We start from the raw sequence: 26,085 nt of genomic DNA, 5'->3' as shown, positions 1-26,085 counted from the left end.
GCGTGCCTCCTAAAAGGAGATGTAATTTATTTTTATTTTTATTTTACATCTGGTTGTATTTCTGTGATGTGATGTACATCAACGATCAAGTTGAAGCAAAGGCATGAGATGAAAGGTGATCTAAGCGGTTGATGGCGATGGGATCAAGAGTTGATCAAGGATCGAATCAAGGAGGCTTAGAACCAATTCAAGAGTTGAAGACCACTTGATCGATTGATGTGCATGTGCTTGTAATACGACCTAATTAGAATCCATGATCATCACCTATTTAAAGTTTAACTTTATTTGATGCTGCGATTATAACTGCCTGTGATGTGCCGTTTGCATGTGATGTGAATGCGAGTCGGGTAGATAGGTTTACATGTGATGTAGCAAACCCAATTGAGACCTAAATCAAAACCTCCTCAATCAAGTCGAGAGTGAACCGACATGAGCAAGTCATATTAGATTAATTGATCTAATTGGTGTCTAGGAAAGCATGAAAGGTGGTTACTTAATTAGGACCTTACTCACTGAGTAAGGGGAGCCTCCCACCTGCTTACCTGGCCAATTGTTCGATTACCTCTTATGAAGGGCTCAAGTTGCAAACACTAAGACCTGATTAACCAATATTAAGTCAATAGGTCTTCCACTGTAGTAGAGCTGCTAAGGCCTTTCTGATGTTGATTTGTCTCGGCTGGACACAGTGGTCAAGTTGCATCGGGGGGCTGGACCTCTCTATAGACATGAGATGTTGTAGGGTAAAGGTGGGGTTGGGCACCAATAACTGTTAGGTGAGGACCCAATGACGACTTTATTCCTACGGTTATACGGTGGGTCTGACTTAACTAAGAAATGGGACCAATAACTGTTAGGTGAGGTCTTCATGGCTTAGAGACCAAGTTGCACTGCAACATGCTTGAGAAGCATTGTACAAGAGTTGTACACTCATCCATCTATGTGTCACCAATAACTGTTAGGTGAGGTGGCATGTAAATCGGTGGGACCGCAGTACCCACTAGAAACCCTAGTCGTGTGGGATTTCCGTTTCCCTACCAGGGGAGTGTGAGGGATTCGAGAAAATAGTGGGAGTTACATTTGTTCTAAAAGACCTTAGAACAGATTAGGATCAAGTACAAAAGTCTAACTAGAATCTTTACTCTCTGCAGATACAATGTCAGCTTCAAACCCTTTGACCCGTATTCTTGAGACCAACCGACTGACCGGAACCAATTACAAAGACTGGCTTAGAAATCTCAAAATTGTTTTGGACTGTGAGAAAATAGGCTACATACTCGATTCAGATATCCCTACACTACCAACACGTCCTACTGATGTTCAGCGTGAGATGCATAAAAAGTGGTTGGATGATGACATTAGAGTAAAATGCTATATGATGGCATCCATGTCTAATGAACTCCAATGCCAGCATGAAAATATGAAGACTGCTAGGGACATACTGGCACACCTGCAAGAGTTGTATGGTGAGCAAAGTCGCACAGCTCGTTTTGAAGTGTCCAAGAGACTTTTCAAAGCGAAAATGCTCGAAGGGCAGTCTGTCCATGATCACGGTCTGACCATGATCAAGGACCTAGAGGAGCTTGAGAAGCTTGGTATGGACATGCACAAGGAATTACAAGTGGATTTGATCCTACAGTTACTTCCTGATTCATTTGGTCAGTTTATAGTAAACTACCACATGAATAAGATTGAATGCACTAAGACTGAACTAATCAACATGTTGGTAACTGCTGAGGGAGCCTTGAAAGGTTCAAGGGGCAATGTCCTTGCTGCTGAGTTGACTTCTGGTTCCAAGAGAAAGTCTACTTGGAAGAAAAATAAGCCTGCTAAGAAGCAGAAGAAAGACAAGAAGCCAAAGAAGGAAGTTCAAAAGAAAAAGGCTAACGACAAAGAAAAATGTTTCCACTGCAATGTCGAAGGCCACTGGAAGAGAAACTGTCCTTCATACCTCGAGAGCCTGAAGAACAAGAAAGGTGACACACCTTCAGAAGGTATAGACTTGCTCATTATTGAAACTAATCTAACGGTTTCTTCTACTTCTAGTTGGGTTATAGATTCTGGTTCTAGTGCTCATTTGTGCACTACCATGCAGGGTCTAAAGGAAAGTAGAAGGCTGGCGGAAGGTGCGGTAACCCTTCGGGTTGGCAACGGGGCAAAAGTTGTTGCTGTGGCTGTGGGCACCTACCATCTGCGACTACTGTCTGGATTTAGTTTATTACTTAGAGACTGCTATTATGTACCTGCTGCTAGCAGAAATTTGATTTCTGTTTCATGTCTAGCACAGAAAGGTCATGTTTTTACGTTTGACAAAGACTGCTGTTCTATTTATTTAAGAAATAAAATAGTCGCACGCGGTTTCATGATTGACAGTCTCTATCATTTACATATGGATGTATCTGTGAATGTTACCGAGCAAGATGTGAGTGCCAAAGGATCCAAAAGATCCAGAGATGAGATAAACCAAAGATATTTGTGGCACCTCAGGCTTGGCCATATTGGAGAGGACAGAATGAACAAAATGGATAAAGATGGGCTTTTAGGCTCATTGACTTCCGAGTCATATCCAGTTTGCGAGTCCTGTCTTCAAGGAAAAATGGCAAGACTGCCCTTTGTAGGACATGGAGAGAGGACCACTAAAATACTTACCCTAGTACATACAGATGTATGTGGCCCATTCGATGTGCTAGCCAGGGGACGTTATTCTTACTTCATTACCTTTACCGATGATTATTCGCGGTATGGGTATGTGTATCTTATGAGACACAAGTCTGAGTCTTTTGAAAAGTTCAAAGAGTTCAAGAATGAAGTAGAAAAACAAACTGAAAAACCTCTTAAGGCTCTTCGATCAGATCGAGGAGGAGAATACCTTTGTGGGGAATTCCGGGACTATCTTAAAGAAGACGGCATAGTCTCACAATGGACACCTCCGGGTACACCTCAACTCAACGGGGTGTCAGAGAGGAGGAATCGGACCCTATTGGATATGGTCAGGTCCATGATGAGCTTCACTGATCTACCTATGTTCCTTTGGGGAGATGCCTTACTCACAGCGATTTATTTATTGAATAGAGTTCCCTCTAAATCCGTTCCTACCACACCGTATGAGATATGGCATGGTAAGAAACCAAGTCTGGGTCATCTCAAGATTTGGGGATGTCCGGCCCACGTCAAGAGACTACAGGCGGACAAGTTAGAGGCTAGGACCATAAGTGCTCGTTTTATAAGATATCCTAAAGAGTCATTAGGATACAATTTTTACGTCTCAGAGGATCACAATGTGTTTGTGAGCCGTCATGCCATCTTCTTGGAAAATCAGTTTATCCTTGATAGAGGCAGTGGGAGGAAAATTGAGCTTGAAGAGAAAGTCTCTGAAAAGCAACGAGTCATGGATCCTATCGAGCCCATTCATACAGAGCCAGTACACGATGTCCCTCGACCACCTCGTAGATCTAGTAGGGTCTCCCATCCTCCCGATAGATACTTAGGTATACTAGAAGAGGATACCGAGGAAATGTTCCTAGTGGGAGATAGGGATCACATACAGGATCCCAAAACCTACAACGAGGCGATATCTGATATCGATTCCGAGAAATGGCTGGAAGCTATGAAGTCAGAGTTAGACTCCATGCATTCCAACCAAGTCTGGACCTTAGTAGATCCACCAGAAGGTATTGTACCTATTGGATGCAAATGGATCTACAAAAGGAAGATAGGTTCGGATGGAGAGGTAGAGACCTATAAGGCAAGGCTTGTGGCGAAAGGGTATAGTCAGCGCGAAGGCATTGACTATCAGGAGACCTTTTCACCTGTAGCCATGCTAAAACTTTGAATAGGAAAAAGAATGGATCCGCAGGGTCTCTTCTTGTTTAGTACTGGATTCAAAGAGTCTCAGATATTCCCTTCCATCCGAACATTGCTTGCCATTGCAGCATTTCATGATTATGAAATCTGGCAGATGGATGTGGAAACTGCTTTCCTGAATGGATATCTTGATGAAGATATCTATATGGAACAGCCTTTGGGTTTCACTTCCAGTGATGGAGATCACAGGGTCTGCCAGCTGCAAAGGTCCATCTATGGACTAAAGCAAGAATCTCGGAGTTGGAACACTCGTTTCGATGACGCAATCAAAACGTTTGATTTCATCAAAAACGAAGAGGAACCGTGTATTTACAAAAAGGTTAGTGGGAGTGCTGTCGTTTTTCTCGTACTATACGTAGATGACATTCTCCTGATTGGGAATGATATTCCCATGCTAACCTCGGTCAAGGTCTGGTTGTCAAAAGAATTCTCCATGAAAGACCTTGGGGAAGCATCCTATATTTTGGGAATAAAGGTCTATAGAGATAGATCTAAAAGGATGCTTGGCCTTTCACAGAAGATGTACATAGAGGAGGTGCTGAAAAGGTTTAGCATGGAAAACTCCAAGAGGGGTCTCTTACCCCTTAGGCATGGAATTCATCTCTCTAAGAAGATGTGCCCCAACACATCTGAAGAGATTCAACGCATGAGCAAGATTCCCTATGCATCGGCAATAGGAAGCCTCATGTATGCCATGCTATGTACACGACCTGATATAGCCCTTGCTGTGAGTGTCACAAGCAGATATCAGTCGAATCCAGGTGAAGAACACTGGACAGCTGTGAAGAATATTCTTAAGTACTTGAGAAGAACTAAAGATTTATTCTTGGTTTTTGGAGGATCATCAGAGTGATTCAGACTTTATGACTGATGTCAATGACAGGAAGTCAACATCTGGATGTGTGTTCTTGTGCAATGGTGGTACGGTAAATTGGAAGAGTTCTAAACAACCGATCATTGCTGATTCTACTATGGAAGCTGAATACATCGCTGCCTCTGAAGCTGCTAAGGAAGGCTTCTGGTTCAAGAAATTCATTGCAGAGTTGGACGTGATGACATCAGATGCCATAACACTCTACTGCGATAATAATGGCGCCATAGCCCTTGCTAAGGAGCCAAGGTCTCATCAGAAGTCTAAGCATATAGAGCGGCGCTTCCATCTCATACGCGACTATGTTGAGAAGAAATATGTAGAGGTGCAGAGAGTAGACTCCGCGGATAACGTGGCGGACCCGTTCACTAAGCAGCTGAGTCAGCAAAAGACTGAAGCCCACCTTGAGAAGATGGGCCTAAGATATATGACCAATTGGCTTTAGTGCAAGTGGGAGATTGTTAGATGTATGCCCTAGAAGCCAATTTGGCCGACACATTGTTGATTCTAGGGACATAATTTTGTACTTGACTGTTTATTATTGAATAAATAAAAAGGCATCTTTTCATTCATATTATTTATGTGTCTATGAATCGTCCAAGAAATTAATAAGATGATGATACATATTCTCAAGAGTTGAGAATTTGAGCCATATATCATTGGTGATTAATTTCTAAATGCTCCTGATCAATGGATCATCACGAGGACGGTGATCGATCCGATCAGTGCACAGATCACTTTCCTTCTGGATGGACGAGACTTGAGTCCACAGTATAGGGACACTGAAGTGATAGTGCAGGTGCTTGTTAGAGAACAAGGGTACTGAGCGTGACCAAGATAAGAAGTCACTTGGATGTCTATCCACTCGTCAGTGACTTGCTTGATGTTGCAGTAGTGTGACTGGTCCTTTGACCTGCGGTGCTTCGGCTACTCACAGTGAGGTTATTGTAGTTTGACTGCACACATACATGGTCTCTAGCCATATGGGTCCATGCAGTGTAGATTGGCTGCAGTAAGTTCACTGTAGGAGTAGGGTATGCACCTATAAGGAATCTATCGACCTTGATAGAAGAGGAGTGATCCTATGTGATTTGTTAGACTGAGTTCTAAGACCTTGGCCAGGGCAGTAATATAAAGTGGAAAAAGAGTTTTCCACTATCGAACTCAAGTCGAATAAATCTTGACATATGACAGACGATGGGGTTTGACGAGTTGTCCATGACCTCCGTCCTGTAGGGATCCACGATAGTAGGACTGTATCACACGTTAACTGCACCTAGAGGTTCATCATTCCATTCTGCTGGGTAGCCACTACATGCTGCTAGGTGTCACTGGTGGATGGTGGGACTCATAGGGATTATCTTGATGATCGATAAACCCTAATGAGTTGAGTTGGAATCGTTCCAACCCATTGAAAGGAGTTTTCAATGATATAGTGATAGAGATCACAATATATCTCACTACCAGTCAGAATAGAACCTATGGGGTCACACACACTAGAAGTATTGACCGATCCGATGGTTGAAATCGTGATTAGGAATCACAAGTAATCAATTTGATTGATAAGAAGTTGAAGAAGGAAAGGAAATTAATTAATTGGACTTGAAACAAGAGTCCTACTTCGAGTAGGATACCTAGAGTCCTAATTGGATTAGGACTGGGAATCCTAGTTGGAGTAGGACTGGGATTCCTACTTGGAATAGGATTCCTCAATCCTAATGAGATTAGGAGTTTTGAATCAAAATTGGATTCCTACTTGGAGTAGGATTCCTAGAGTCCTAATCGGATTGGGACTTTGGATTCAAATTAGAGTCCTAATTGGATTAGGACTAGAATTAAACAAATCCTAATTGGATTAGGATTCCTTAAGTCCTAATTAATTATTAATCTAATGAATCAACATGACTCCTAATTGGATTAGGATTGAAGAGTTCAATTGAGTCATGGTTCATTCAAGTCCTAATTGGATTAGGACTAGCATAGATTGAACCCAATTTGACTAATCCTAATTGGATTGGGATTAAACCATAAGAGAGGCACCTAATCCTCTTTGGAGGAGGATTAGGGCATCACAAGAAGGAGGGATCACGCCCCTCCTCCTCTCCTTGTGTGCGGCATGAAGAGAGGGGCCGGCGCCCCCCTTCTCTCTTTGGAAAACCATCTAGGGCTCCTACTTTGGAGGAGCCCTTGATGGCTATAAAAGGCACCATGAGGCCGGCGCCCTAGGGTATTGGAATCCTCTTCCTCTTGTGCCGTGGCCACCCTCTCCCTCCCTTGGTTCAGCCGCCAGCAAGAAGAAGGGAAAAAGAAGCCATGGCGCCCTCCTCTTCCTCCTTTCCTCCTTCCAACGCAGGGAAAAGAAAGTAGGCTGCAGGGGCCTTGCTTCTTCCTCTTCTTCTTCCTTCTTCTTCTTCCTCTCAAGTATATTCATGAGTTGAAAGAAAGAGAGGAGATCAGCCATCAAAAGTTATCTCTGCAAGGGAGCTAGCACCCCGGTGAGATAGAAAGCTTGGATCGGATCCTGCTTCGTGTGGATACCCGTAGAGGCCGGACGTTTGAACGGCTTCAAGCGAACCCTCTTCCAAAAACCACGAATTCAGATTTCCGGTGATCATCTACCCGCGCAAGGTGAAGATTTGATCTTCCTAATAGTTTTAAAAGTTTTAATTCTTACCTAATTACGAAAGGTCTCGAAACAACGTTCATGCGATGAACGTCGAACCCGTGCATGCCGATTCCGCTGCCATCTGAAAAATTTTTGAAATATCAGCGGCATGGGCGGGTTCCCAACAGTATACTGGGTCCTATTATCCGCATTTACACGCAGCTTATGATTCATGCGGATACGAATATAGATATGATGTGCCTGAGGCATCTTTCGATACTACTCTCAACGTAGCTTGGAGCATCTTACGCGTTGAATTTTATTGCCGACATTTTCAGATGAGCTCTGCACAGCCGTATTATCCGTCAGAGACACCTCTTAGACCTAGAGCTTGAGGAGAGATCCGAGAGTAGGATTGGCAGAACCGTCCCGAATTATGTGGTTCGGGTCGTTCGGAGCCGTCTGGGCAGCTCACTGGGACGATTCCGGCAACATAAACGAAAATCGATGCCTAAGCGGAGGAGAAGAAAAGATTGGAAATTGTTGCCCCGACGATGACCTCCTTCCTCTCTCTGCCTTCTCTTTCTTTTCCTCTCTCGTTCATCCTCTCTCCTGCCTCCTCTATTGTGTCGGTATGGGCTTGACATGGCACAATGCAGGCCCGTACCGACTCGTCCTACCGGACAACCGGTATGGTGCCGAGTACTGGTTTCGCCGATCTTTTTCGATAGTTCTTATAATCTAGCGCACGTTTCTTATGGGATGAACATATAAGGTTACAACGCCACTTGGTTAGAGGGGTGAGCTGATGTGCCTTCTGACTATGCCGAATTGCTGATGATCTGGATATCTATGAGAGGCATCGCCACTTAACCTGATTTTAGATATTGGTAGGTATGTTGTACTTTAAATGTTTGTAATTGGTTGTATTATTTTACTTGATTTTAGAATATTTTATGTTGTTTCTTGTAGCATGCAATATTTCACTAATCATTTTATGACTTGTATCATTTTTAAATAATAAGATGCATAATTTATGTTAAACTGAAATCATATAAATATCAAAAAACATTAAGAAAATATTAGAAAAAACATCAAATTAGGCTTAAAATTATTGAAAAAGTTATAAAAGAGTGATTATCAATTAAAAAATTCTTGAAAACTTCAAAAAAATAGGCGTGCCGGTACGGGTCCCAGTACCGATTCAGCAGACCTTGGGTGCAACGTACCGATTCGGTATTAGGACGATATGGTATGGTATTGATCGATACGGTACGGAATTGATCGATATGGCAAACTTTATTCAATTACTGACTGATCACATCACTGAAAATCACTGTAATCACTTTCTTTTGAAAGCACAGGAATACAATTGAACTTTGTAAAACCAAATTGATGCCTACTATTTGAAAACCAACTACATATACCCTGGGCTGTTGTACCACCCTGAACCATTTAGTACGGGTGTGTCATATTGTAGCAGGTTGGAATTGGTACGAAACTTATGTTCATGTTGGTACAGGCCCTATACCATTCCGTACCTTGGCGTCCCGACCCATACCAAGTTATACCAAGTTAACAAGTTGGAAAAGGATATATGCGTTTTTCGGTATACGGTGCATACCATACCGACCCATACAATATCGAACCAATAATGTACTGATAGGTACCTAGTGTTGAGATTGTGGACCTTGGTCTACAACTTCTTGCATTCATTTCTAAGTTAACTGCAGACAAATGACTTTGTTTCCAAATGAATCATATGCGCTCTCTCGTAGCGAAGTGGTAAAATGTATTTAGCTGAACTCTACAATTAGTCATAAACTGACAGTGGTCCAAGGTGGCAGGCTATGCCCCTGCTATCTATTGGGATTACTTGGACAGCCTGACCTCTGATCAAAACTGTGTTAAACTGTTTTGCATGAAGGCTGCATTCAGTAAAAATGCCATATAGTGCATTGATGATGATATCATTACAATGACCTCCTGAAACTCTAAGGTGTCGGCTTTTTCTCACCGTATGTATCTTGATGTAAGCTCTAAATGGTATGGTGGTAATCTGACTGCCTTTCATATCTTTGTTTATTTCTATCTCTGTTAGTTTATATTTTAATCATATTCTTCATGAACTCTTCTTTTTATAGTGTACAAAGCTTCTCTTTTTTGGATTATGGTACCATGATTTGAACATCTTAAATAGTCTTAAACAATACTAAGACATGAAGTTCTTGTCTTTCTTTTAGTCCTTGCAACTTCAGAGACTAGCTGTATATCATGATTCTGACTGCACACCCTGGCAACTTGATAAGAAGTGGGAGGATTTGAATCCTACAGAGTGGACTGAGGTTTGTTGATATATAATATTACTATCTGAAGTTCTTTTTTCCCTAAGCGCTTTCTATTACCAGGCACTCTGGTACCATGTCTACATCCCAAGGGAATTAGCATTTAAAATACTGTTTGTAGATATTCCAAGATGGGATAAATGAATGTTCTCGCAATGGAGTTTCCGTTTGGGCGATGAATCGCAAATACTTAGTATCCCCTATTAATGGAGTTCTTAAATATCATCGTCTTGGAAAGCAAGAAAGACAGGACTCTGAGATTCCTTTTGAGAAAGCTTCGCTCATCCTTAGTGATGTTTCTTTAACTATTTCTGAGGTCCATATTTTACCTACATTTTACTCTTATTCGTTTTTCGTTTATGACCATGTTTCAATATTGGTTTGTTTATTTTTTACTTTTATCAGGCTCAGTATTGCGATGGCATAAAACTCCTTGAAACAATTTCAAGATATAACACACGTCTTGACACGTCTCACTTGAGGCCTGTGATACCAGTTTCAGAAGATCCTCAGGCATGGTGGCATTATGCTATGCTAGCATGTTTGCAGCAGAAAAAACTGTGGTATGATGTATAATTTGACCGTCAGCGAAATTTTGCTGTTATTCCTACAAAGTGATCATATTGCTGTCATTTATTTTTCTTCAATGCTATTCACTGTGCTTATCGATATGAAAAATCTGCTCACTGACAAATGTTAATTTTATATTTCTTTTAAATTGCTTTTGTTTGACAGAGTAAATTAATCTACTAAAGTTGCTGACTGGTACCCAGTATAATTTGGCTGATGTAGCCTGTGTTTCAGCTGACCACTAATGGAAAGATGTTTTGTTTTTTTTAAGCTACTGGTTCTCGTGGGAGAGAATCAGGCATCATTGTCAGCTCCGTCGTCGCTATGTTCAATTGTATGTAACTTCACTGCAGCAGTCAAATGCTCATATTTCTGAAATTAGGCAGATTGAGAGGATTCTTGATTCCAAAGTGATTATACTATGGAGGTGGGTTTTGAGACTTGAAGTCATTATCTCTTGATTAAAGTTTTTTAGCCTGTTTAATCTACAAATATTTTTCCTTACATCTTGCCTATATCTGTTTTGTCTGATTTATTCAGGTTCCTTGCACATGCTAAGGTTGAATCTGTAAAATCAAGGGAAGCATCAAAGCAGAAGGCTAACTTAAAGAGAAGCTGGTGGTCTTTTGGATGGTCTGTAGGAGCTACCATTCTGTTCTTTATAGTATAGTTTTGTTTCATAATATTTCTATTCCTGCTCATATGATTATACTGCTCATTTAATATTTTGGGGCGTGTATACTAACTTCTCAATAACTCTTAGGCGCACTTCATCTGGAGATGCTTCTGTATCAAGTAACTCAGCAGAATCACAATTTGTTGAAGAGGAAAGATTAACTAAAGAAGAATGGCAGGCAGTCAATAAAATGTTGAGTTACCAGACTGATGAAGATGTGAATTCCTTCCTGGGGAAGGATTTACAGAATATGATACATTTCCTGATAGATGTGTCAATTGGCCAGGCTGCTGCTCGAATCATCATTATCGATGAGACAGAGGTTGTCTGTGGTAGATTTGAACAACTTCATGTCACCACCAAGCTGTATCATAAAAGCATCCATTGTGATGTCTCATTGAAATATTGTGGCTTGTCATCTCCTGAAGGTTCACTTGCAGAGGTTAGTTTACTTCAAGGTCCTACTTGCCTTCTTGTGATATCTTGCTTTTCATGCTGTTGGAGTGATTTTATTAAGAAATGCATTGCAGAGTGTTGTCAGTGAGAGAAAGACCAATGCTTTGGAAGTCAGTTTTGTACATGCACCTGTTGGGGAAGACTTGGATTGGCGTCTTGCAGCAACGACTTCTCCATGCCATGTTACGGTACTTCTTTCCTATCAACATTTAGGAATCTGCATTCTGTGAATGATAAGAGAATGGATTATTTTTGTCATTTCCTCTTTATTCTTTCTGCACATTCAAATTGGGTGGTTCCACCAGATATTTTGATAAATTAAGGGTTAACTGAAAATGGTTCAAGGATGGATACTGTGCTTTCCAGAAAGTTCTCTAGATAGAAGATATACACAGTGACACTGATGTGATATTAAATGAAAGACACGATATATTTCATCTGTGAAAAAGTGGACTCTATCACTAAAAAGAGCAGGACTTCTGTTGCAAAAGTCAACAGCTAGGACAGACGAGCCAGAATTGCAGAACCTACATCACCTAGCAGTACATAGCCACCAATCTGTGTGAGTGTGTGGTGTCTATTTCTGCAGTGATTAACCATAAGGATTTGTTTCTTAGTAACTATGTGAAGTTATCTATCAAGACTGAAAAAATAAAAGGGAATGAATGGTAGATGTCGTTTCTATTTGCCAGCTACCTCATGCCTTTATTCACCATCTCTTTAACAGCATATAAGCGAGAAGGTCTTTGGGATGCACAAACAGTTGAAATTCAGATGGGTACAAATCTATGTCCTTGTTATGACATGGCAGCATAGGTTAAATGTTATTATCAAGCATCGATTCGAACCAGATACTTTTGATAGCAGCAAACCCTAGTCTGCCATCTGTAATCATTTAGAAAATGGAGTAAATCTCTAAATACCAATTCATAGTCCACAGCTATTGTCTTCAGTTATTGTTATGGCCATGATATGTTTCTTTTAAAGGATGTGCAACTCACTAACGTTGAAATTTTCTAGACTCCAATCATGTTTGTATTGAATTATGGGCACAAAAGTATATTCATTATATCAAACACTTTCTTATCATACCTAGATGTATCATTAAAGACTTATAGACACTATATGATACATCCTTTTATTAGACTCTATCCTCTTGAGCATCCTTAATTAAATTTATCCTTCTTAGGATATTTAAACTCTAAGAATGTTCATCCATATCTTGATTGGGTGGAATCCCACCCACTTCTCCTAAATGAATTCTGTTATCACTATAAACTAGATAAGCACCCTAGTTTTCATAACCATTTGGCTTGTGAAGCAATATACGCCAAGGTTTGCCATACCAACCCGTACTAGCTGGTTTCAGGTGGTACTATGGCTGGGAGTGAGGAGAAGTGTTAGAACTTAGAAGTCTATTGCTGTACGAGGTGTGTACCGTACAATTTCCGATTGTACCCTATCAAACTCGTAATTTACGGGTAATGGTTTCTCGGTATCGGTTTTGCAGACCTTGATATGCATATTTCTCAGTACCTAGATTTGCATATATGAACCAGTGTATGGTGTGAGAATCGAGCCTTTGCTGACCATGGGTGGGTAAGGTATGTGCTGAATTGAGGATCATACCAATGAAGGACATGGTTGGCTATGCATAGATACACTCATACACCCTTGATAGAGCCTTTCTTGGCTTCCAAATTCTGGTTTTGGTTTTTTATGATGTTTCTTATCTAAATTCAATGTTTTTGCAAGGAAGAGGGCATATGTATCAATTTAACTTCCCTGATTATGGTGTAATATGCATGTTGAAATTAAAGCATGCATATTTATCACATAATTAAAATATCGTACACTATCCAAATTACATTTGTTATATATAGACATATAAACATTTGAAAAACAACTACATTGCTAGGGATCATAATTCATATAGGAGCATATTGATAGTTAACAGACATTCATTTCTGGTAAAAAGGCAGCTTAGTGCATGAGCTCTCGTTGCTGCAGGGTCACATGTACACCGCCTTACCCCCACATGCAGAGGGATGATTTCTTTGTTTTGAACCCTTGACTCCCGGTCCCGGGTCACGATAAAGCAACCTTATCATTGTGGCAAGCCTTACCCTTACATTTATTTCTAAAAATTTCGGATTTTTTAAGATGGGGGGAAAATGCAAGTTCACCGCAGGCACTTCAACTATGCACCCATATTATGTGCGTAGATGCATCAATTTATCTTTTTGAAGACTTAATTCTTATCTTTTCAACTCATATATGTTTTTAATATATAAAGGTCAGTAAAAAAAATAAGTTTATTTTTTTAAAAAATCACCTTTCTCAAAAATTAATGTATACTTTATCTAACACTTCATTTTTTTTTTGAAATTACAGCATCTTCATTGTATTTTGAAACATTATTATTTTATTAGTTGCTATTAAAAAATTCAAAATCTGAAAAATACTGCAAAAAGATATGCTAACTCAGAAAGTAGTTTATAATTAGCTAGCACATCAGCATAGTTTTTTCAAATTTACACCATTTTTACTATTTTACAAATAGTTAATTAAGAAGTTAATTTTAAAATTTTTTAGATTATAATAAAATTATTTTTAATTCTGGGGTGTTGACCTGCCATCTTTATACATCACATGAAAAAATCAACCGGAACAAAAATCTACAGTTTGGATGCATCAACCTAAGGGGAATCTACAGTTTTCACCAGATTCAAGTCAACACTATTGGCATAAACAAAACATTTTTATGGGGATAACTTTTAAGCCTATAGCACATTGAAAGCCTGCAAACGAAAATTTTAGATTTGTGAGCTAGTTAAGTTTACCATTGCAAAAAAATTGGATACATCAGCATATTGTAGATGGTTGACAGGTTTGGTATCTTGCTCTGTCAGAATTCATTATGATAGTAGGTGCTTCTGGCACCACCTTTTCCAGATTCTGGAATATCATACACAGCAGCTCCTCCTTAATATCAGGTCCACTTTTTTGCGCCACCTAATCTGGATAGCTGTCCTATATTAAACTTAATGCATCAACCAAATGATATAAAAATGCAAATGGAACTTGGATCTGCTGGTTGTTGGTGCCCTCTCAAAGATCATGCTCTGGGAGGGGGTCTGGTTTCATACGTGGAAACTGGCATCGTGCACTGCATTTAATTGTTTTTTCCATAGAAATTGTATATAGGAATGTGTGAACAGGAAAACCTTGTCTGAGGCCAGTCCTCCTGCAATGGATATGAAGGAATGATTAGTTTCAACTTCTATGCTTGCTGCATACTGCTCGGCTGTTATTTGTTCTGTAGGCAGCCTTTGGTGGGACAATAAAAGTTAAATCATTGACAGATGCAGTTGCCTCCTTCAAAATCAGCATTTAAATTGTTGCGTAAAGTCAATTTACTTAATTCCTTCTTCATAAAGTTTATTTATAAGCCCTTCCCTTCATTGAACACTTTCTGCAATTTATTGTTGCATTTGTGCTCCGCCATCAGAAAACCAGCTCATGCATATTTTTCCTCCAGTCAGTTTTAGTAATGAAATATACATCTCCTAAATGTCTTGCAGAGCTTGCTGGTTTGTGAATATAACAAAGTAAGAACTGATATCTGGAAGACCTGTTTAAGCTTGAAGAACTGTTACTGTTGATTTTAGTGAACCTTTACATCATTATATGTGATCTAATGCCCTCAGTTAGTTACTTACAGCTCACTCATCTTCCCTTCTGTTGGTTGTTCCCTGCTTTTTATACTTATATTTAAGTGTTTCTGTACCTTCTGAAATTATTAGATGTTGACAGATATGACTTATGAGAGCCACACTAGATATCATTTGCCATAAGCTCTTAGCTTATTGTGTTATAGTGTCTATTTCTGTTTCAAGGTTTTAAATGTGGTCATTGTTATCATTTGATCCTTTATCCTTATCATATGTCCTGGTCTCCACAATTTAGGTACGTTTCTTTAGACTTTTCTGAAATTGTTTGCTTTTCTGTTAACTATTAGGTGTTGATGGAAAGCTATGAACGTTTTCTAGAGTTTGTGAAAAGGAGTAATGCTGTCAGCCCTACTGTGACAAGGGAAACTGCGAATGCTTTGCAGGTAATTTCTATGATTCCTGTTTTCACTTTGTTCTTTAAGCAATGCTACATTGGGTCTCCATCTTTATTTGGGGCTTTCACCACTATGGTTTGTATAAATAGGATCCTGTCTCAATGAGAAGTGCCTTTTCTAAAACAATTAACCTGATATTTTTTTAATTTACATTGACTAAGTGCAGATGAAGATAGAACAGGTTACTCGTCGGGCTCAAGAACAGCTTCAGACGGTATTGGAAGAACAGAACAGGTTTCTGGGCATGATTTAGACTCTGTTTTACTTTTAACTGTTATGATACTACTATTGCAATGTGATAGCATTGATTCTTTCCAGCTACCATCATAATTAGCTGACTTAAAAACCCTAGCTGTTAACAAGTCAAGCAAAATTTTCAGATAGTTTTTGAGATAACAAGTTTTGATGTTTCCCCTCCCATACTCAGCTGCTCATCTTTTTCTGTTACCAACTATCTTTACAGAATTTCCTATTTCATAAACTCTTTTATAGTTTATAATTTTATTTTCTCTCTCTAATTTATTCATTTTTTCAAAATATCAAATACATTTTATAATTTTTATGCTTCCATATTCATTAGGCTTACCAGTTTCAGCACCTAATTCATATTCTACACCTAGCATTGATTCAGGCAACTAATAGACATGTATTTAGAGAAAAAGATGTCGAATATAATTTGGAACTCTTAACTATACATTATCCTAGTTAATGTCAATATCTTTTTCTAACTTGTTGTAATCAAATGCTGTTGGAAGAGAAGATAAAAGAACTATGATGTACATTATTGCTCTAGTTACTTGAGAAATTAAACTCATGAGCCACTCCATGAAGTCATGGGAAATGGTGATTGAGCAAAGATTAATAGAAATTATGACAAACTTAGAGAAAAAAATTGGTTTTATTCTAGTCAACAATGGAGGCTGTCTTTTTAGTTATGCAATTGATAGCGAAATATACAGACAAAAAGGAAAGTTGTATATTCATTATTGACTTTGAAAAAGTTTATGATGGAGTACTGAGAAAGGCAATTTGGTGGGCTTTAAGAAGGAAATATTTTCATAAATATATGTTGGAATTAAGGTCTGGTATGTTTGTGTATTGACTAGTGTTAGGGTCTCTTTTGGTGCAACAAGTGTATCTCTAGTCATAATAGGCTTGCACCAAGGATCAACGCTAAACCTTTCTCTTCTTACAATAATAATGGGTGAGCTTACTACTAATATTCAGGAATATGTATTGTTGATTGATGTGAAAAAACATGATTAAATGCTAAAGATTTACGAGAAAAGGCTTTTGAACACATGGCTTAAAAAATCGATAATTTAAAAAAATAGTATATAAAATATTATCTAGTGAAAACAGAATATAAGATGAGGACGTAATTAAGTTTGGAGATAGATATCACAAAGTGATTGGTTTCATTATCTGTAATACATTATGCAAAATAGTTGAGAGATAGATGAAGACATGTAATAGATTTACAGTTGGTTTGATGATGCGGATGGGCGCTTCTGGGGTTTTATGTGATGGGTGGATACCTTGGTGGCTTGAAGGGAAATTTTTTTAGAATGACATTGAGGCCTGCATTTTTCTATGACTCAAATATTAGGCAACAAAAAGGGCTCAAGAAACAAGTAGTGTGTAGCAGAAATAGAAATATTAGGATGTACATGTGGTAAAACCAAAAAGAGAGAAATGAGTATATTAGGGGATTTGTTGCGGCTGTAGGGTTGCACAAATTAAAGGTAGAGTGATGGAGAATCAAATGAGATTGTATAGGCAACAAGAATTTAGGGGGATCCAATAAAGAAGGGTACTTTGTTTCAATGGACTTTGGAGGAGTGAAAGACCTTAGGTAACATGAGTGAAGGCCGTGAAAAAAGAAATGAAAAGGCTGAAATGAACATGGTAGGTGGCCCTAGATAGCAAGGTCTGCCGTACTGGCCGATACCCAACCGTACCGAGCATATCGTACCATACTGGACGTACTGTATTGGTATGTAATCTCGTACCATACCGATACATAATTTCGTACCATATCGATACTCGTGGCTGTCTTATAATATCACGTACCGATACTGTAATAGGATGGTAGCAGTACAGGGTCTGGTACTGAGACGATGAACCTTGCTAGTTTGGATTGTTTGGTGGAGGAAGATCCATAAAGCTGATCCCAAATAGTTGGGCAAGGCTAGATGGTTATTGGTAATGGATAGAGAGATATAAGTTGTCCCGCGCATAATGCATAGGATTTCCTTCATGATTTTGGAACATTGTCAATTAATTGCCCTTTTTAGGCTGAATTGGGGTTTGATTTAAGTTTAAGGTTAAGCATAAATGTTTAAACCTATCTTTGTGGGATACAATTGGTTCATTCTGGTTCCATCTGTTTCAACATATGCCACATCAACACCCTACCCAATTAAAGTTGGATCTTGATTTTCAGTCCCTCTCCAACCCATTAGTTTTAAATTTTGGGATTGGGTTGGGTTTAGATCAGGTTAGGTATGTGTCATCCAGATCAATCCAAACCTGTTACAAATTTATATAATTTCCTTTTTAGAAAAAATATATTTATTGTTTTAATGCTCTACAGCTTATTCCTGCACAGGTTCTCCAACTTTAATCCACTAATGGGGGAAAATAGTCCCATGCATACAGTCACAGTATCCATAGTCCTGTCATATGATCTGTGAACAGAACTTGTGAGCAAAATAACAGAGTTATGTTATAATACATAGAATTCTATATACAGTGATGGTTCATCCTTTTTAGTTACAAGTATGTATAGCTTACTATTAAGAAAGTTATGCTTGTCTTAATTATGTAGTCTTTTTGTCAAAATTTGTACTTTAAATTAAGAGAATTGGGGTTTCAATTTTTGAAGTTAGTGCAATATTGCATATGCTGCAAAAGAGGATGTTCATCCCTGAATGACCTGCATATAATCTTGTACTACTTTCTTGTCTAAATATACTATTAGTTTTTGTATCAACAAACATGGAATAGATGGACTCAGTAAATATTGAAAATGTTCTTTCTATTTTTTTTCTCCTTAACAAATGTTCTTCATATTTATGGTCATCAACAATGTTATGGATATGGGGTTTGCTACCTTAATGTTGATCATAGTGGTAGCTTGTAACAATACATAATACTGCAGCCATAGATCCTCATGGTTATTTGATACTAGACTTTTACACTGTTGCATGTTTTTCAAGATAAGAGCTTGGTTCTGTGGCGTATCATTTGATTTACAATGCTCTGTGGTCTTGTCAAGCAAAAAAATATTTAATGAAAAAACATTTTCTATTTTGGAAATGTTTGTTTGGATTCATATCTAATTGTCTAGTTCAAATTAGATTTTGTTATATGAGAATATAATGACACAGTATTCACACTGTTTTATGGACCAAACCTTCCTGTGCTCTCTCCGTTTTCCTATATTGGATTTTTTTTTTTTTTTACAATTGGTATTTGAATGTAAAAATTGTGTGTTTATTAGATGATGTTTGTAGGGGTTTGCGTGACCTTTACTGCCAGGTTCGAATGTCTGACATTTTTTTGGTCATTGTATTTAGTTGATTTATCTGCAGTGAAGTCTCTTTTATATCTTTTACTGTTATTTGAGGGTTGCTCTAGTTACCTGCATGCAAAATATTGTTTTTCTTTTTAAATAGTAATTAGTGTCTGTATATTTGGTTGCCATAGCTCTGATGAGTATAAATTTTTCTTTTTATTAACTTTATTTCTTAGATTTTCAATTGATATTGATCTCGATGCTCCAAAAGTGAAGATTCCAATGAGAGCTACCAGACCTACATCTAACGATAGCCAATTTCTTTTGGATTTTGGTCATTTTACATTGCATACAAAAGTAAGTTGCCTCAGTTGAAGTTAATATTTACTTGTATTCATGTTGATTGCCTAAAAATGCTTGCATGTAATTGCAGGAAGGTCCAGGAGATGAGGAAAGGCAGAGCCTGTATTCCCGCTTTTATATATTGGGAAGAGACATGGCTGCTTTTTTTATAGATGATATCTACAAAGAAAAAATTACAGTAACTGCAAAATATGGCAGTCAAACTACAACTCCCTCCAACTTTGAGGATGTTGATCATTTCTATTCTCTCCTTGATCGTTGTGGCATGTCAGTCATAGTTGACCAGGTATGTATATTTCCTGTTTATGCCACACTGGTTGCATGTTAGTCAGAGTTGACCAGGTTCTATCTCCCCCTCATGCCAGATTGTTTGAATGCCAAACACATTCATGAGCCATGAGTTAGCTCATTGTTTGGATCATGGTCTGACGTACCGGTCCGTACAGACCGGTACAGGCCGGTACGTACCAGTCCGGCCTGAGACCGGTATCGGATCAGCGTGGAATCCGGTACCGGTAGTTTATTGTTGAAGAACCGGTACGGAACCGGTTCAGACCGGTCCGGGCCGCCACCGGTACGTACCGGTCCGGGCCGCCGACCGGTACCGGTACAACGGACCTTGGTTTGGATGGTTCATAGTTCATATCAAGGTTTGAATGGCATGCAATGTACCAGTGTAGTATCATCATTTGGCGAGGGTTGATGCATCATCTATATATTTTTTAAGTATATTTAAAATGATTTTATTGTTTAATGATATTGGCATGGGATAGCACTTGTGCTGGCATAGCATATGCCAGCGTGGTTGCTGACATACTCATGAATACCAGCACTTAAATCCTCCGGTTGTACTAATTGCCATGCAATTTTTACTATTTTCTGTGAGCACTGATACTCAAATTCAACATTCAATTTGAGCATTTAATCAAATTTATATATGCATTATATATATATATATTTAAACCATTGGCTCACATGTTTTGTATGTTTTATTTATGAATACCTTTTGAAGATCAAAATGCCTCATCCAAGATACCCATCAACTCGGGTTTCTGTACAAGTGCCAAATCTAGGTATTCACTTTTCACCAGAGAGATATAGCAGAATCAGGAGACTGCTAGATACATTCTTTGGCTCAATGGAAAGCAGTGGTCAGAACTCTGATGGGTGTCCACAAACTGGCCCTGTACCTTGGCATCCTGCTGATCTAGCAACTGATGCTAGAATTCTTGTTTGGAGGGTATTTTCCTTGGACAATGGATATATAGCATTTATGTCACATTATTTATAATTATGATTTATGACTTTTGTTCATTTCAATATTTTTTCCTTCTTTCTTGGGTAAGGGGCTTGGCAATTCTTTAGCTGAGTGGCAACCTTGTTACCTTATCTTATCTGGGCTATATCTTTATGTTTTGGAGTCCGAGGTTTCTCAAAATTATCAAAGGTGTTCCAGGTATGTCACACAGTTTGTTTCTGAGAGTCCTGCTTACGAATCATTTGCAGTATATCATTAGATACCATTTCTAGTTTTAGACCCAATATTTTTCTATGGATTTTGATTAGTAGTGACGTTTGTTGAATGTTGCAGCATGGCTGGTCGACAGGTGATTGAAGTTCCACCAACAAGTGTTGGTGGATCACTTTATGCTATTGCTGTGAGTTCTAGGGGTGTTGATATCCAGAAGGTAAACCAGCTTGCATGTATTACATTTAATGCACAACAGTAGCTTCTTTTGATTTGATTTATGCTCCCTGTCAACTTTTTTTCCCTGGAGATTTTAGTAAACAGAGCAAGATAGTGTGTATGCTATAACCAAACGGATCTCTGTTTGAGATGAAACATATTCTTTCTTCTTCCTTCATCTCGCCTGCTATTTGAGCAAAGAAATTGAAATGGTAATGTTTTAAGGTGAAAGCATAAAGCCATGTGACTATTGTGGTACCCATGTTGCTGGAAGCTGCTAAAAACATGGTTTCAAATCACGGTGGGACGTGCCATGGGACATTGAAACAGGTTACCAACCTAAGTGTGGAGATGGGACCGTCCCACCATTGTGCGAATATCCGGATTGGCTTGGCCTAGGACATCTTCATCTCAAGAGTCGAGATGGGGTGGGATGGCGGCACATACAATTCCGTAGAAAAAATCAGGATGGCACCATCCCCGGAGATTAGATCCTTGCCTAGAAGAATAGCTTCGTATCCTTGCCTAGAATCATAGCTTCATTCTTTTTATCCATTTTCTGCATGAAGTACAAGATTTCAATTTTACATTAAAATGTAGGTTTCCAAAACTAACTAGTATAACAGTGTGCTTTCCTTTTAGACCAATTCATCTAGTGCTCAACTGTTCTTGTGAGTTTCAGATGTCATTTTTATCACTTTACTGTAGCTGCACAAAAGTCAGCTTTGAGATCCGTGCAGTCTTTTATTTGCCCTACTTTTCACTCGTTTTTAGTTTTATCTTATTTGAAGAAGTCAGTTTAGAAGTATGTGTTATGACTCCGATTACGTCATAATAGGGAATCCTATGTTATTTTCTGCACTAAGACTTAATGTCGTAAATTAGATGAAGCTATCTGTTGCATTTGTTGCATGTGACCAAGAAGGGAGGAGGGAATGGGGATTCATTTGAGAGAGGAAACACAAATGGATGAAAGTTTTAGCGTGACTGTGTCTTCCTTGCATGTTTTCCATTCTGCACATAAAATAGAGAGAGAAGGGGGGGGGGGGGAGTGGGAGGGAGGGGGGGGAGAGAGAGAGATGGACCATAGGAGATGACTCACAAACAGGAATTCCTGGGTTTGCATTATATATTAGGACACATGATTTTGTAATAATAGGGAATCCTGTTTTATTTGGTGTACTAAAAAGTCATGTCACAAATAAGATGCTACTATTGCTGTTAGGGTTATGTAAATGGATGACCTTTCCTATGGGTAGAAAGATCTATCAGTTTCTTGCAAATGTTTTTGGTTTGGAAAATGATACCCACCCCTAAAATCTACATGGAAAGGCTGTAGACAATCTTTTCAATGAATTGCTGAGAACCAAATTGGAATTTCTGCCCTTCAAAACGCCCCAATCCCTTGTGATCCAGATGAACAATCTGGTTTAGACACTTTTTCGGTTAGCTTTTGGGACATAAAAGCTTTCTTTTTAGTGGTGTTATAAATTTAGAAACCTGATAGTTAAAACTGGTAGGTGATTTCGTCAATATCTTTGATGCAACATAAACAAGCCAGGTAGTTGGGGGCTAACTACTTGCAGAAATGTTCTAGTTCTCTCCTTTTTTTCTCTCTCTATATATATGTACATATATACATTTGTGTATATATATATTTGTCTATGCCATCTCATGACCACAAGTGGCATTATTTAAATTTTCTTTTACTTTGAAGTTTGAACTGTATTGATAGAGTTATAATAAGGAGCTCCAGGATGTCTAAGTTTGATCTCAACACACAGATCTATCTTTAGGCTACCCATTGCAGTTTCCTGTCTGTTTCCTCATCTTTATCACAGCTGTTTATTGGGTCATATGGGTTTGGATCAAGAATTCTGCCAAAAGCCAACTTAATTCATTTTGGTTTTAGGTTTGGTCAAATTATAACGCATCCTATTGACAACCCTAATACTATGGGCTTAGAAATTTTCATAGGAAAGGACTAAAAATTGATCATGAAGAATTCTTGACATCCCAAAGTAAAGGAGAAAAGGTATTTCAAGATGGTTTGAAAGTAGAGTCTATAATTCTATATAACTTGTTATCATCCTATTTTGATTAATATCAAGGAGATACACGTTCACGTGACTTGAAGTGCATTGATACAAGTAGGATTGTCGGAGTATGATGTAGTGGTAGACACCCTTGTATTGTGTGAATATCCTAGATTGAGTGCATCATAGGTATTACAGGATACAAGCGGGTGCTTTACATCTTGATACGATCACTCCCTTTGATTGAATAATCCTTTAATAATCTTGCACATGATATATTATAATATCAACAGCTTCCTTGATTGGATGTTTTTGTCAAATGATTTTATTGATTAAATGTAGTTTTAGTAGAATAAGACTAGAATGAAGCTTACCAGGCATTTATGCTTACATGTATTTCAGCAAAATGGAAGATGCTTACAGGTAATGGTAAAAAAACCTATATGGCCATGCCAAGATATGTTGAACCGGTGCCGACCGGTCCGGTTCGGCTACAAAAAATGGTTATGGCTCCGTAGGAGCCGATTCCGTCCGGTTCAGGCAGGACTTTGTGCGATCTAGCACCAAGTCCGGTCCACTGTGGCATTTAATGTCACTGTAGCTGTGCTACAGTGGCATTTAATGCCACTATGGTGCACTGTTGTGGCATTTTCGCGCGCGCTTGGGCTCGCCACGTGCGCGCTGTGGCCGGTTCGGTATTGGTTCGAATTGGTCTGTACCGGTCCATTGTAGTTGTGCTACAGTGGCATTTAATGCTGCTGTAGCGATGCCGTGTAGCTGTGCTACAGTTATGCTGCTACAGTACATTTAATGCCACTGCAGCGCACTGTGACTGCCACAATGCGTTGTGGCATTTTCGCGTGTGCTCGCTGCGCGCGCTCTGTGGCCGGTTCGATACCGGCATTGACCGGTACCGGTTCGGCGATCCTTGGGCCATGCCCATGGCTTTATGTAGAATAGAACTTCTGACTATGGTTTGGCTTGTTCAATTTAATTTTATTGAAGATTTGTCTCGTCAACATTCAAAGTATTGGCAAGGAAATATGTTATATTAATGTGGTGAGGATCTCTCTCTCTCTCTCTCTCTCTCTCTCTCTCTCTCGCAACAAGTTGGTTTAAACAAATTTTTGCTGATAATATGATTCATGAGTGCATTACATCTTGCAACTAAACAAGAGTTTTTGATTGTTAATAATTGAATTTATGGCTTTGCCATTGGTTTTGCTAAAATTTAAATTTTGTGAATTTTTGTAAAAAACCTCAAAAAATGATTGTTCTACGAAGTAGTATTTTTTATGTTATTGGGAGAAAACAAACATTTAGCTGTTGAGTGCTTTCAAAGGTCGATAGGGCCATGCCACCTGGACACTTCAACTGGAAGTTCTTTCTCAAAGTTCCTGTAAGTTGTGCTGCATTTTCAAGGAAATATAGAATAACAGGAACATTTGAATAAGTTTGATTCTTTATTGCATTGTAAAAACCTACTTTTTGAAGAGCACTTCCTTCTGTCTGGGATTGAACATCAATAGCATCTACTAGGTAGATGGCTTATTGGGATAGATGTAAATAAATGATGCCTCTCCTAGAAATGTATGAAAATTATGATACTTGGCATGAGCCAGTATGATACCAGCATGATTCTAGCAGCATGCATCAATATGAGCTCTTCAGGTTCTAACCCCCACCCCCCCACGTCCTCTCTCTCTCTCTCTGAGCTTGTTGCTTTAAACTTCTCTATGTAGTTAGAAGTTGTTTGGTACACTGAATCAATAATTAAAGATTTATGTAACTCATACAACAAACAACTAGAGCTTGTATGTGTGCTGAAAATTATGCAGTATGCCTTAAATGGGATTCAGGAAAGTTATTAAATCATCGGAGAAGATTATTTGTTGGAGCAGGGCCTAAAGAAAACTTTGTTTAATATTTTTGTTCATTTCATGCTTGATCAAGACTCAAGAGCATAGTTGCTCTTCAATTTTCTTTTCGGTGTTAGTATGTCTTTCCTTTCTTCCACCTCCCTTATACACCAATGTTTATATGCAGGCACTGGAATCAACTAATACTCTGATTATTGAATTTCATGATGATGAGGAAAAGACAACCTGGCTAAGAAAGATCGTGCAAGCGACATATAGGGCCTCTGTATCTTATCTTCCCTTTTAGTTAAGAATTATTTTTTGCTCTGTTTGCCCCCAAATTTGATTGCTTATATATTTTATGTTATTCTTTTTCTTGAATACGTTTTAGGCTCCTCCTGCAGTGGATATACTAGGGGAACCAAGTTTATCAGATTCTGGTGAGCCTCGACTTGGTAATTTGGGAGCAGCGGACCTTGTTCTTAATGGCACGATTGTTGAAACTAAGTTGTCCATATATGGAAAGGTAAGAATAAGATAGTTCTAAAATTTCATTTTTTATTATTTGTGCACAGAATGACTACCAAGAGTTTTACACTGGTGCCTTCTGAACCTGTCCACAAGAAGTCTTGTTATTGTTGTCATCATTGTCACTATATGTCATTATTGTTAAATGTTGGTATTTTTTTTGTTGTTGTAAATTGTTGTGGATTCTTTGCAGTTAAATGGAAAGCATGGAAGTGCTGAAGAGGCATTAATTTTAGAGCTTCTTGCTGGTGGAGGAAAGGTTCATATACTTGTTGACACTGGCTTTGAATCTTTTGCATTTGTTGCATCTCTCATAGGTTCATATAGATATTTACAGACAAGAACATTGCGTAACACACCCATTAGCATGTTCTGACAACAAGGTTAAATTGTAATACATGTGATTTCTGTTTATTGTTGCTAACAAAAATATCAATGTTTGTTAGTTCTTTTATGGACGAGTTATGTGCAGAAATGAAGCTTTATGTTAACTTATCTTCTGATGATTTTTTACTACTGAAAAAGAACATTATCTATACACCTCTCTAGGACAGGAGTTCTTGATGTATGGATCATTAG

The 26,085-nt window shown here is 38.6% G+C and overlaps 1 protein-coding gene across 5 annotated transcripts in view; it reads left to right on the top strand.

The window, feature by feature from the left end:
• The window catches only part of LOC103722332 (calcium-dependent lipid-binding family protein), a 151,061-nt gene that overhangs the window by 32,577 nt on the left and 92,399 nt on the right, over positions 1–26,085 (top strand). For all 5 annotated transcript variants that reach the window (XM_088709929.2, XM_088709928.2, XM_088709930.2 and 2 more), the window contains 17 exons: positions 9,581–9,682; positions 9,804–9,998; positions 10,088–10,245; positions 10,524–10,679; positions 10,793–10,885; positions 11,016–11,370; positions 11,459–11,572; positions 15,406–15,501; positions 15,680–15,747; positions 19,270–19,390; positions 19,467–19,682; positions 20,409–20,636; positions 20,743–20,852; positions 20,988–21,084; positions 25,166–25,264; positions 25,370–25,504; positions 25,700–25,765. In XM_088709929.2, coding sequence (XP_088566055.2) covers positions 9,581–9,682; positions 9,804–9,998; positions 10,088–10,245; positions 10,524–10,679; positions 10,793–10,885; positions 11,016–11,370; positions 11,459–11,572; positions 15,406–15,501; positions 15,680–15,747; positions 19,270–19,390; positions 19,467–19,682; positions 20,409–20,636; positions 20,743–20,852; positions 20,988–21,084; positions 25,166–25,264; positions 25,370–25,504; positions 25,700–25,765 — 2,409 coding nt within the window. The remainder of the gene's footprint in view (positions 1–9,580; positions 9,683–9,803; positions 9,999–10,087; positions 10,246–10,523; positions 10,680–10,792; positions 10,886–11,015; positions 11,371–11,458; positions 11,573–15,405; positions 15,502–15,679; positions 15,748–19,269; positions 19,391–19,466; positions 19,683–20,408; positions 20,637–20,742; positions 20,853–20,987; positions 21,085–25,165; positions 25,265–25,369; positions 25,505–25,699; positions 25,766–26,085) is intronic.

The sequence above is a fragment of the Phoenix dactylifera genome, chromosome 13 (assembly GCF_051530095.1).
Source record: "Phoenix dactylifera cultivar Ajwa chromosome 13, Ajwa_hap1_PhDact_Kaust_v1.1, whole genome shotgun sequence".
Classification (NCBI taxonomy): domain Eukaryota; kingdom Viridiplantae; phylum Streptophyta; class Magnoliopsida; order Arecales; family Arecaceae; genus Phoenix; species Phoenix dactylifera.
This window is presented reverse-complemented; position numbering and strand designations above follow the sequence as displayed.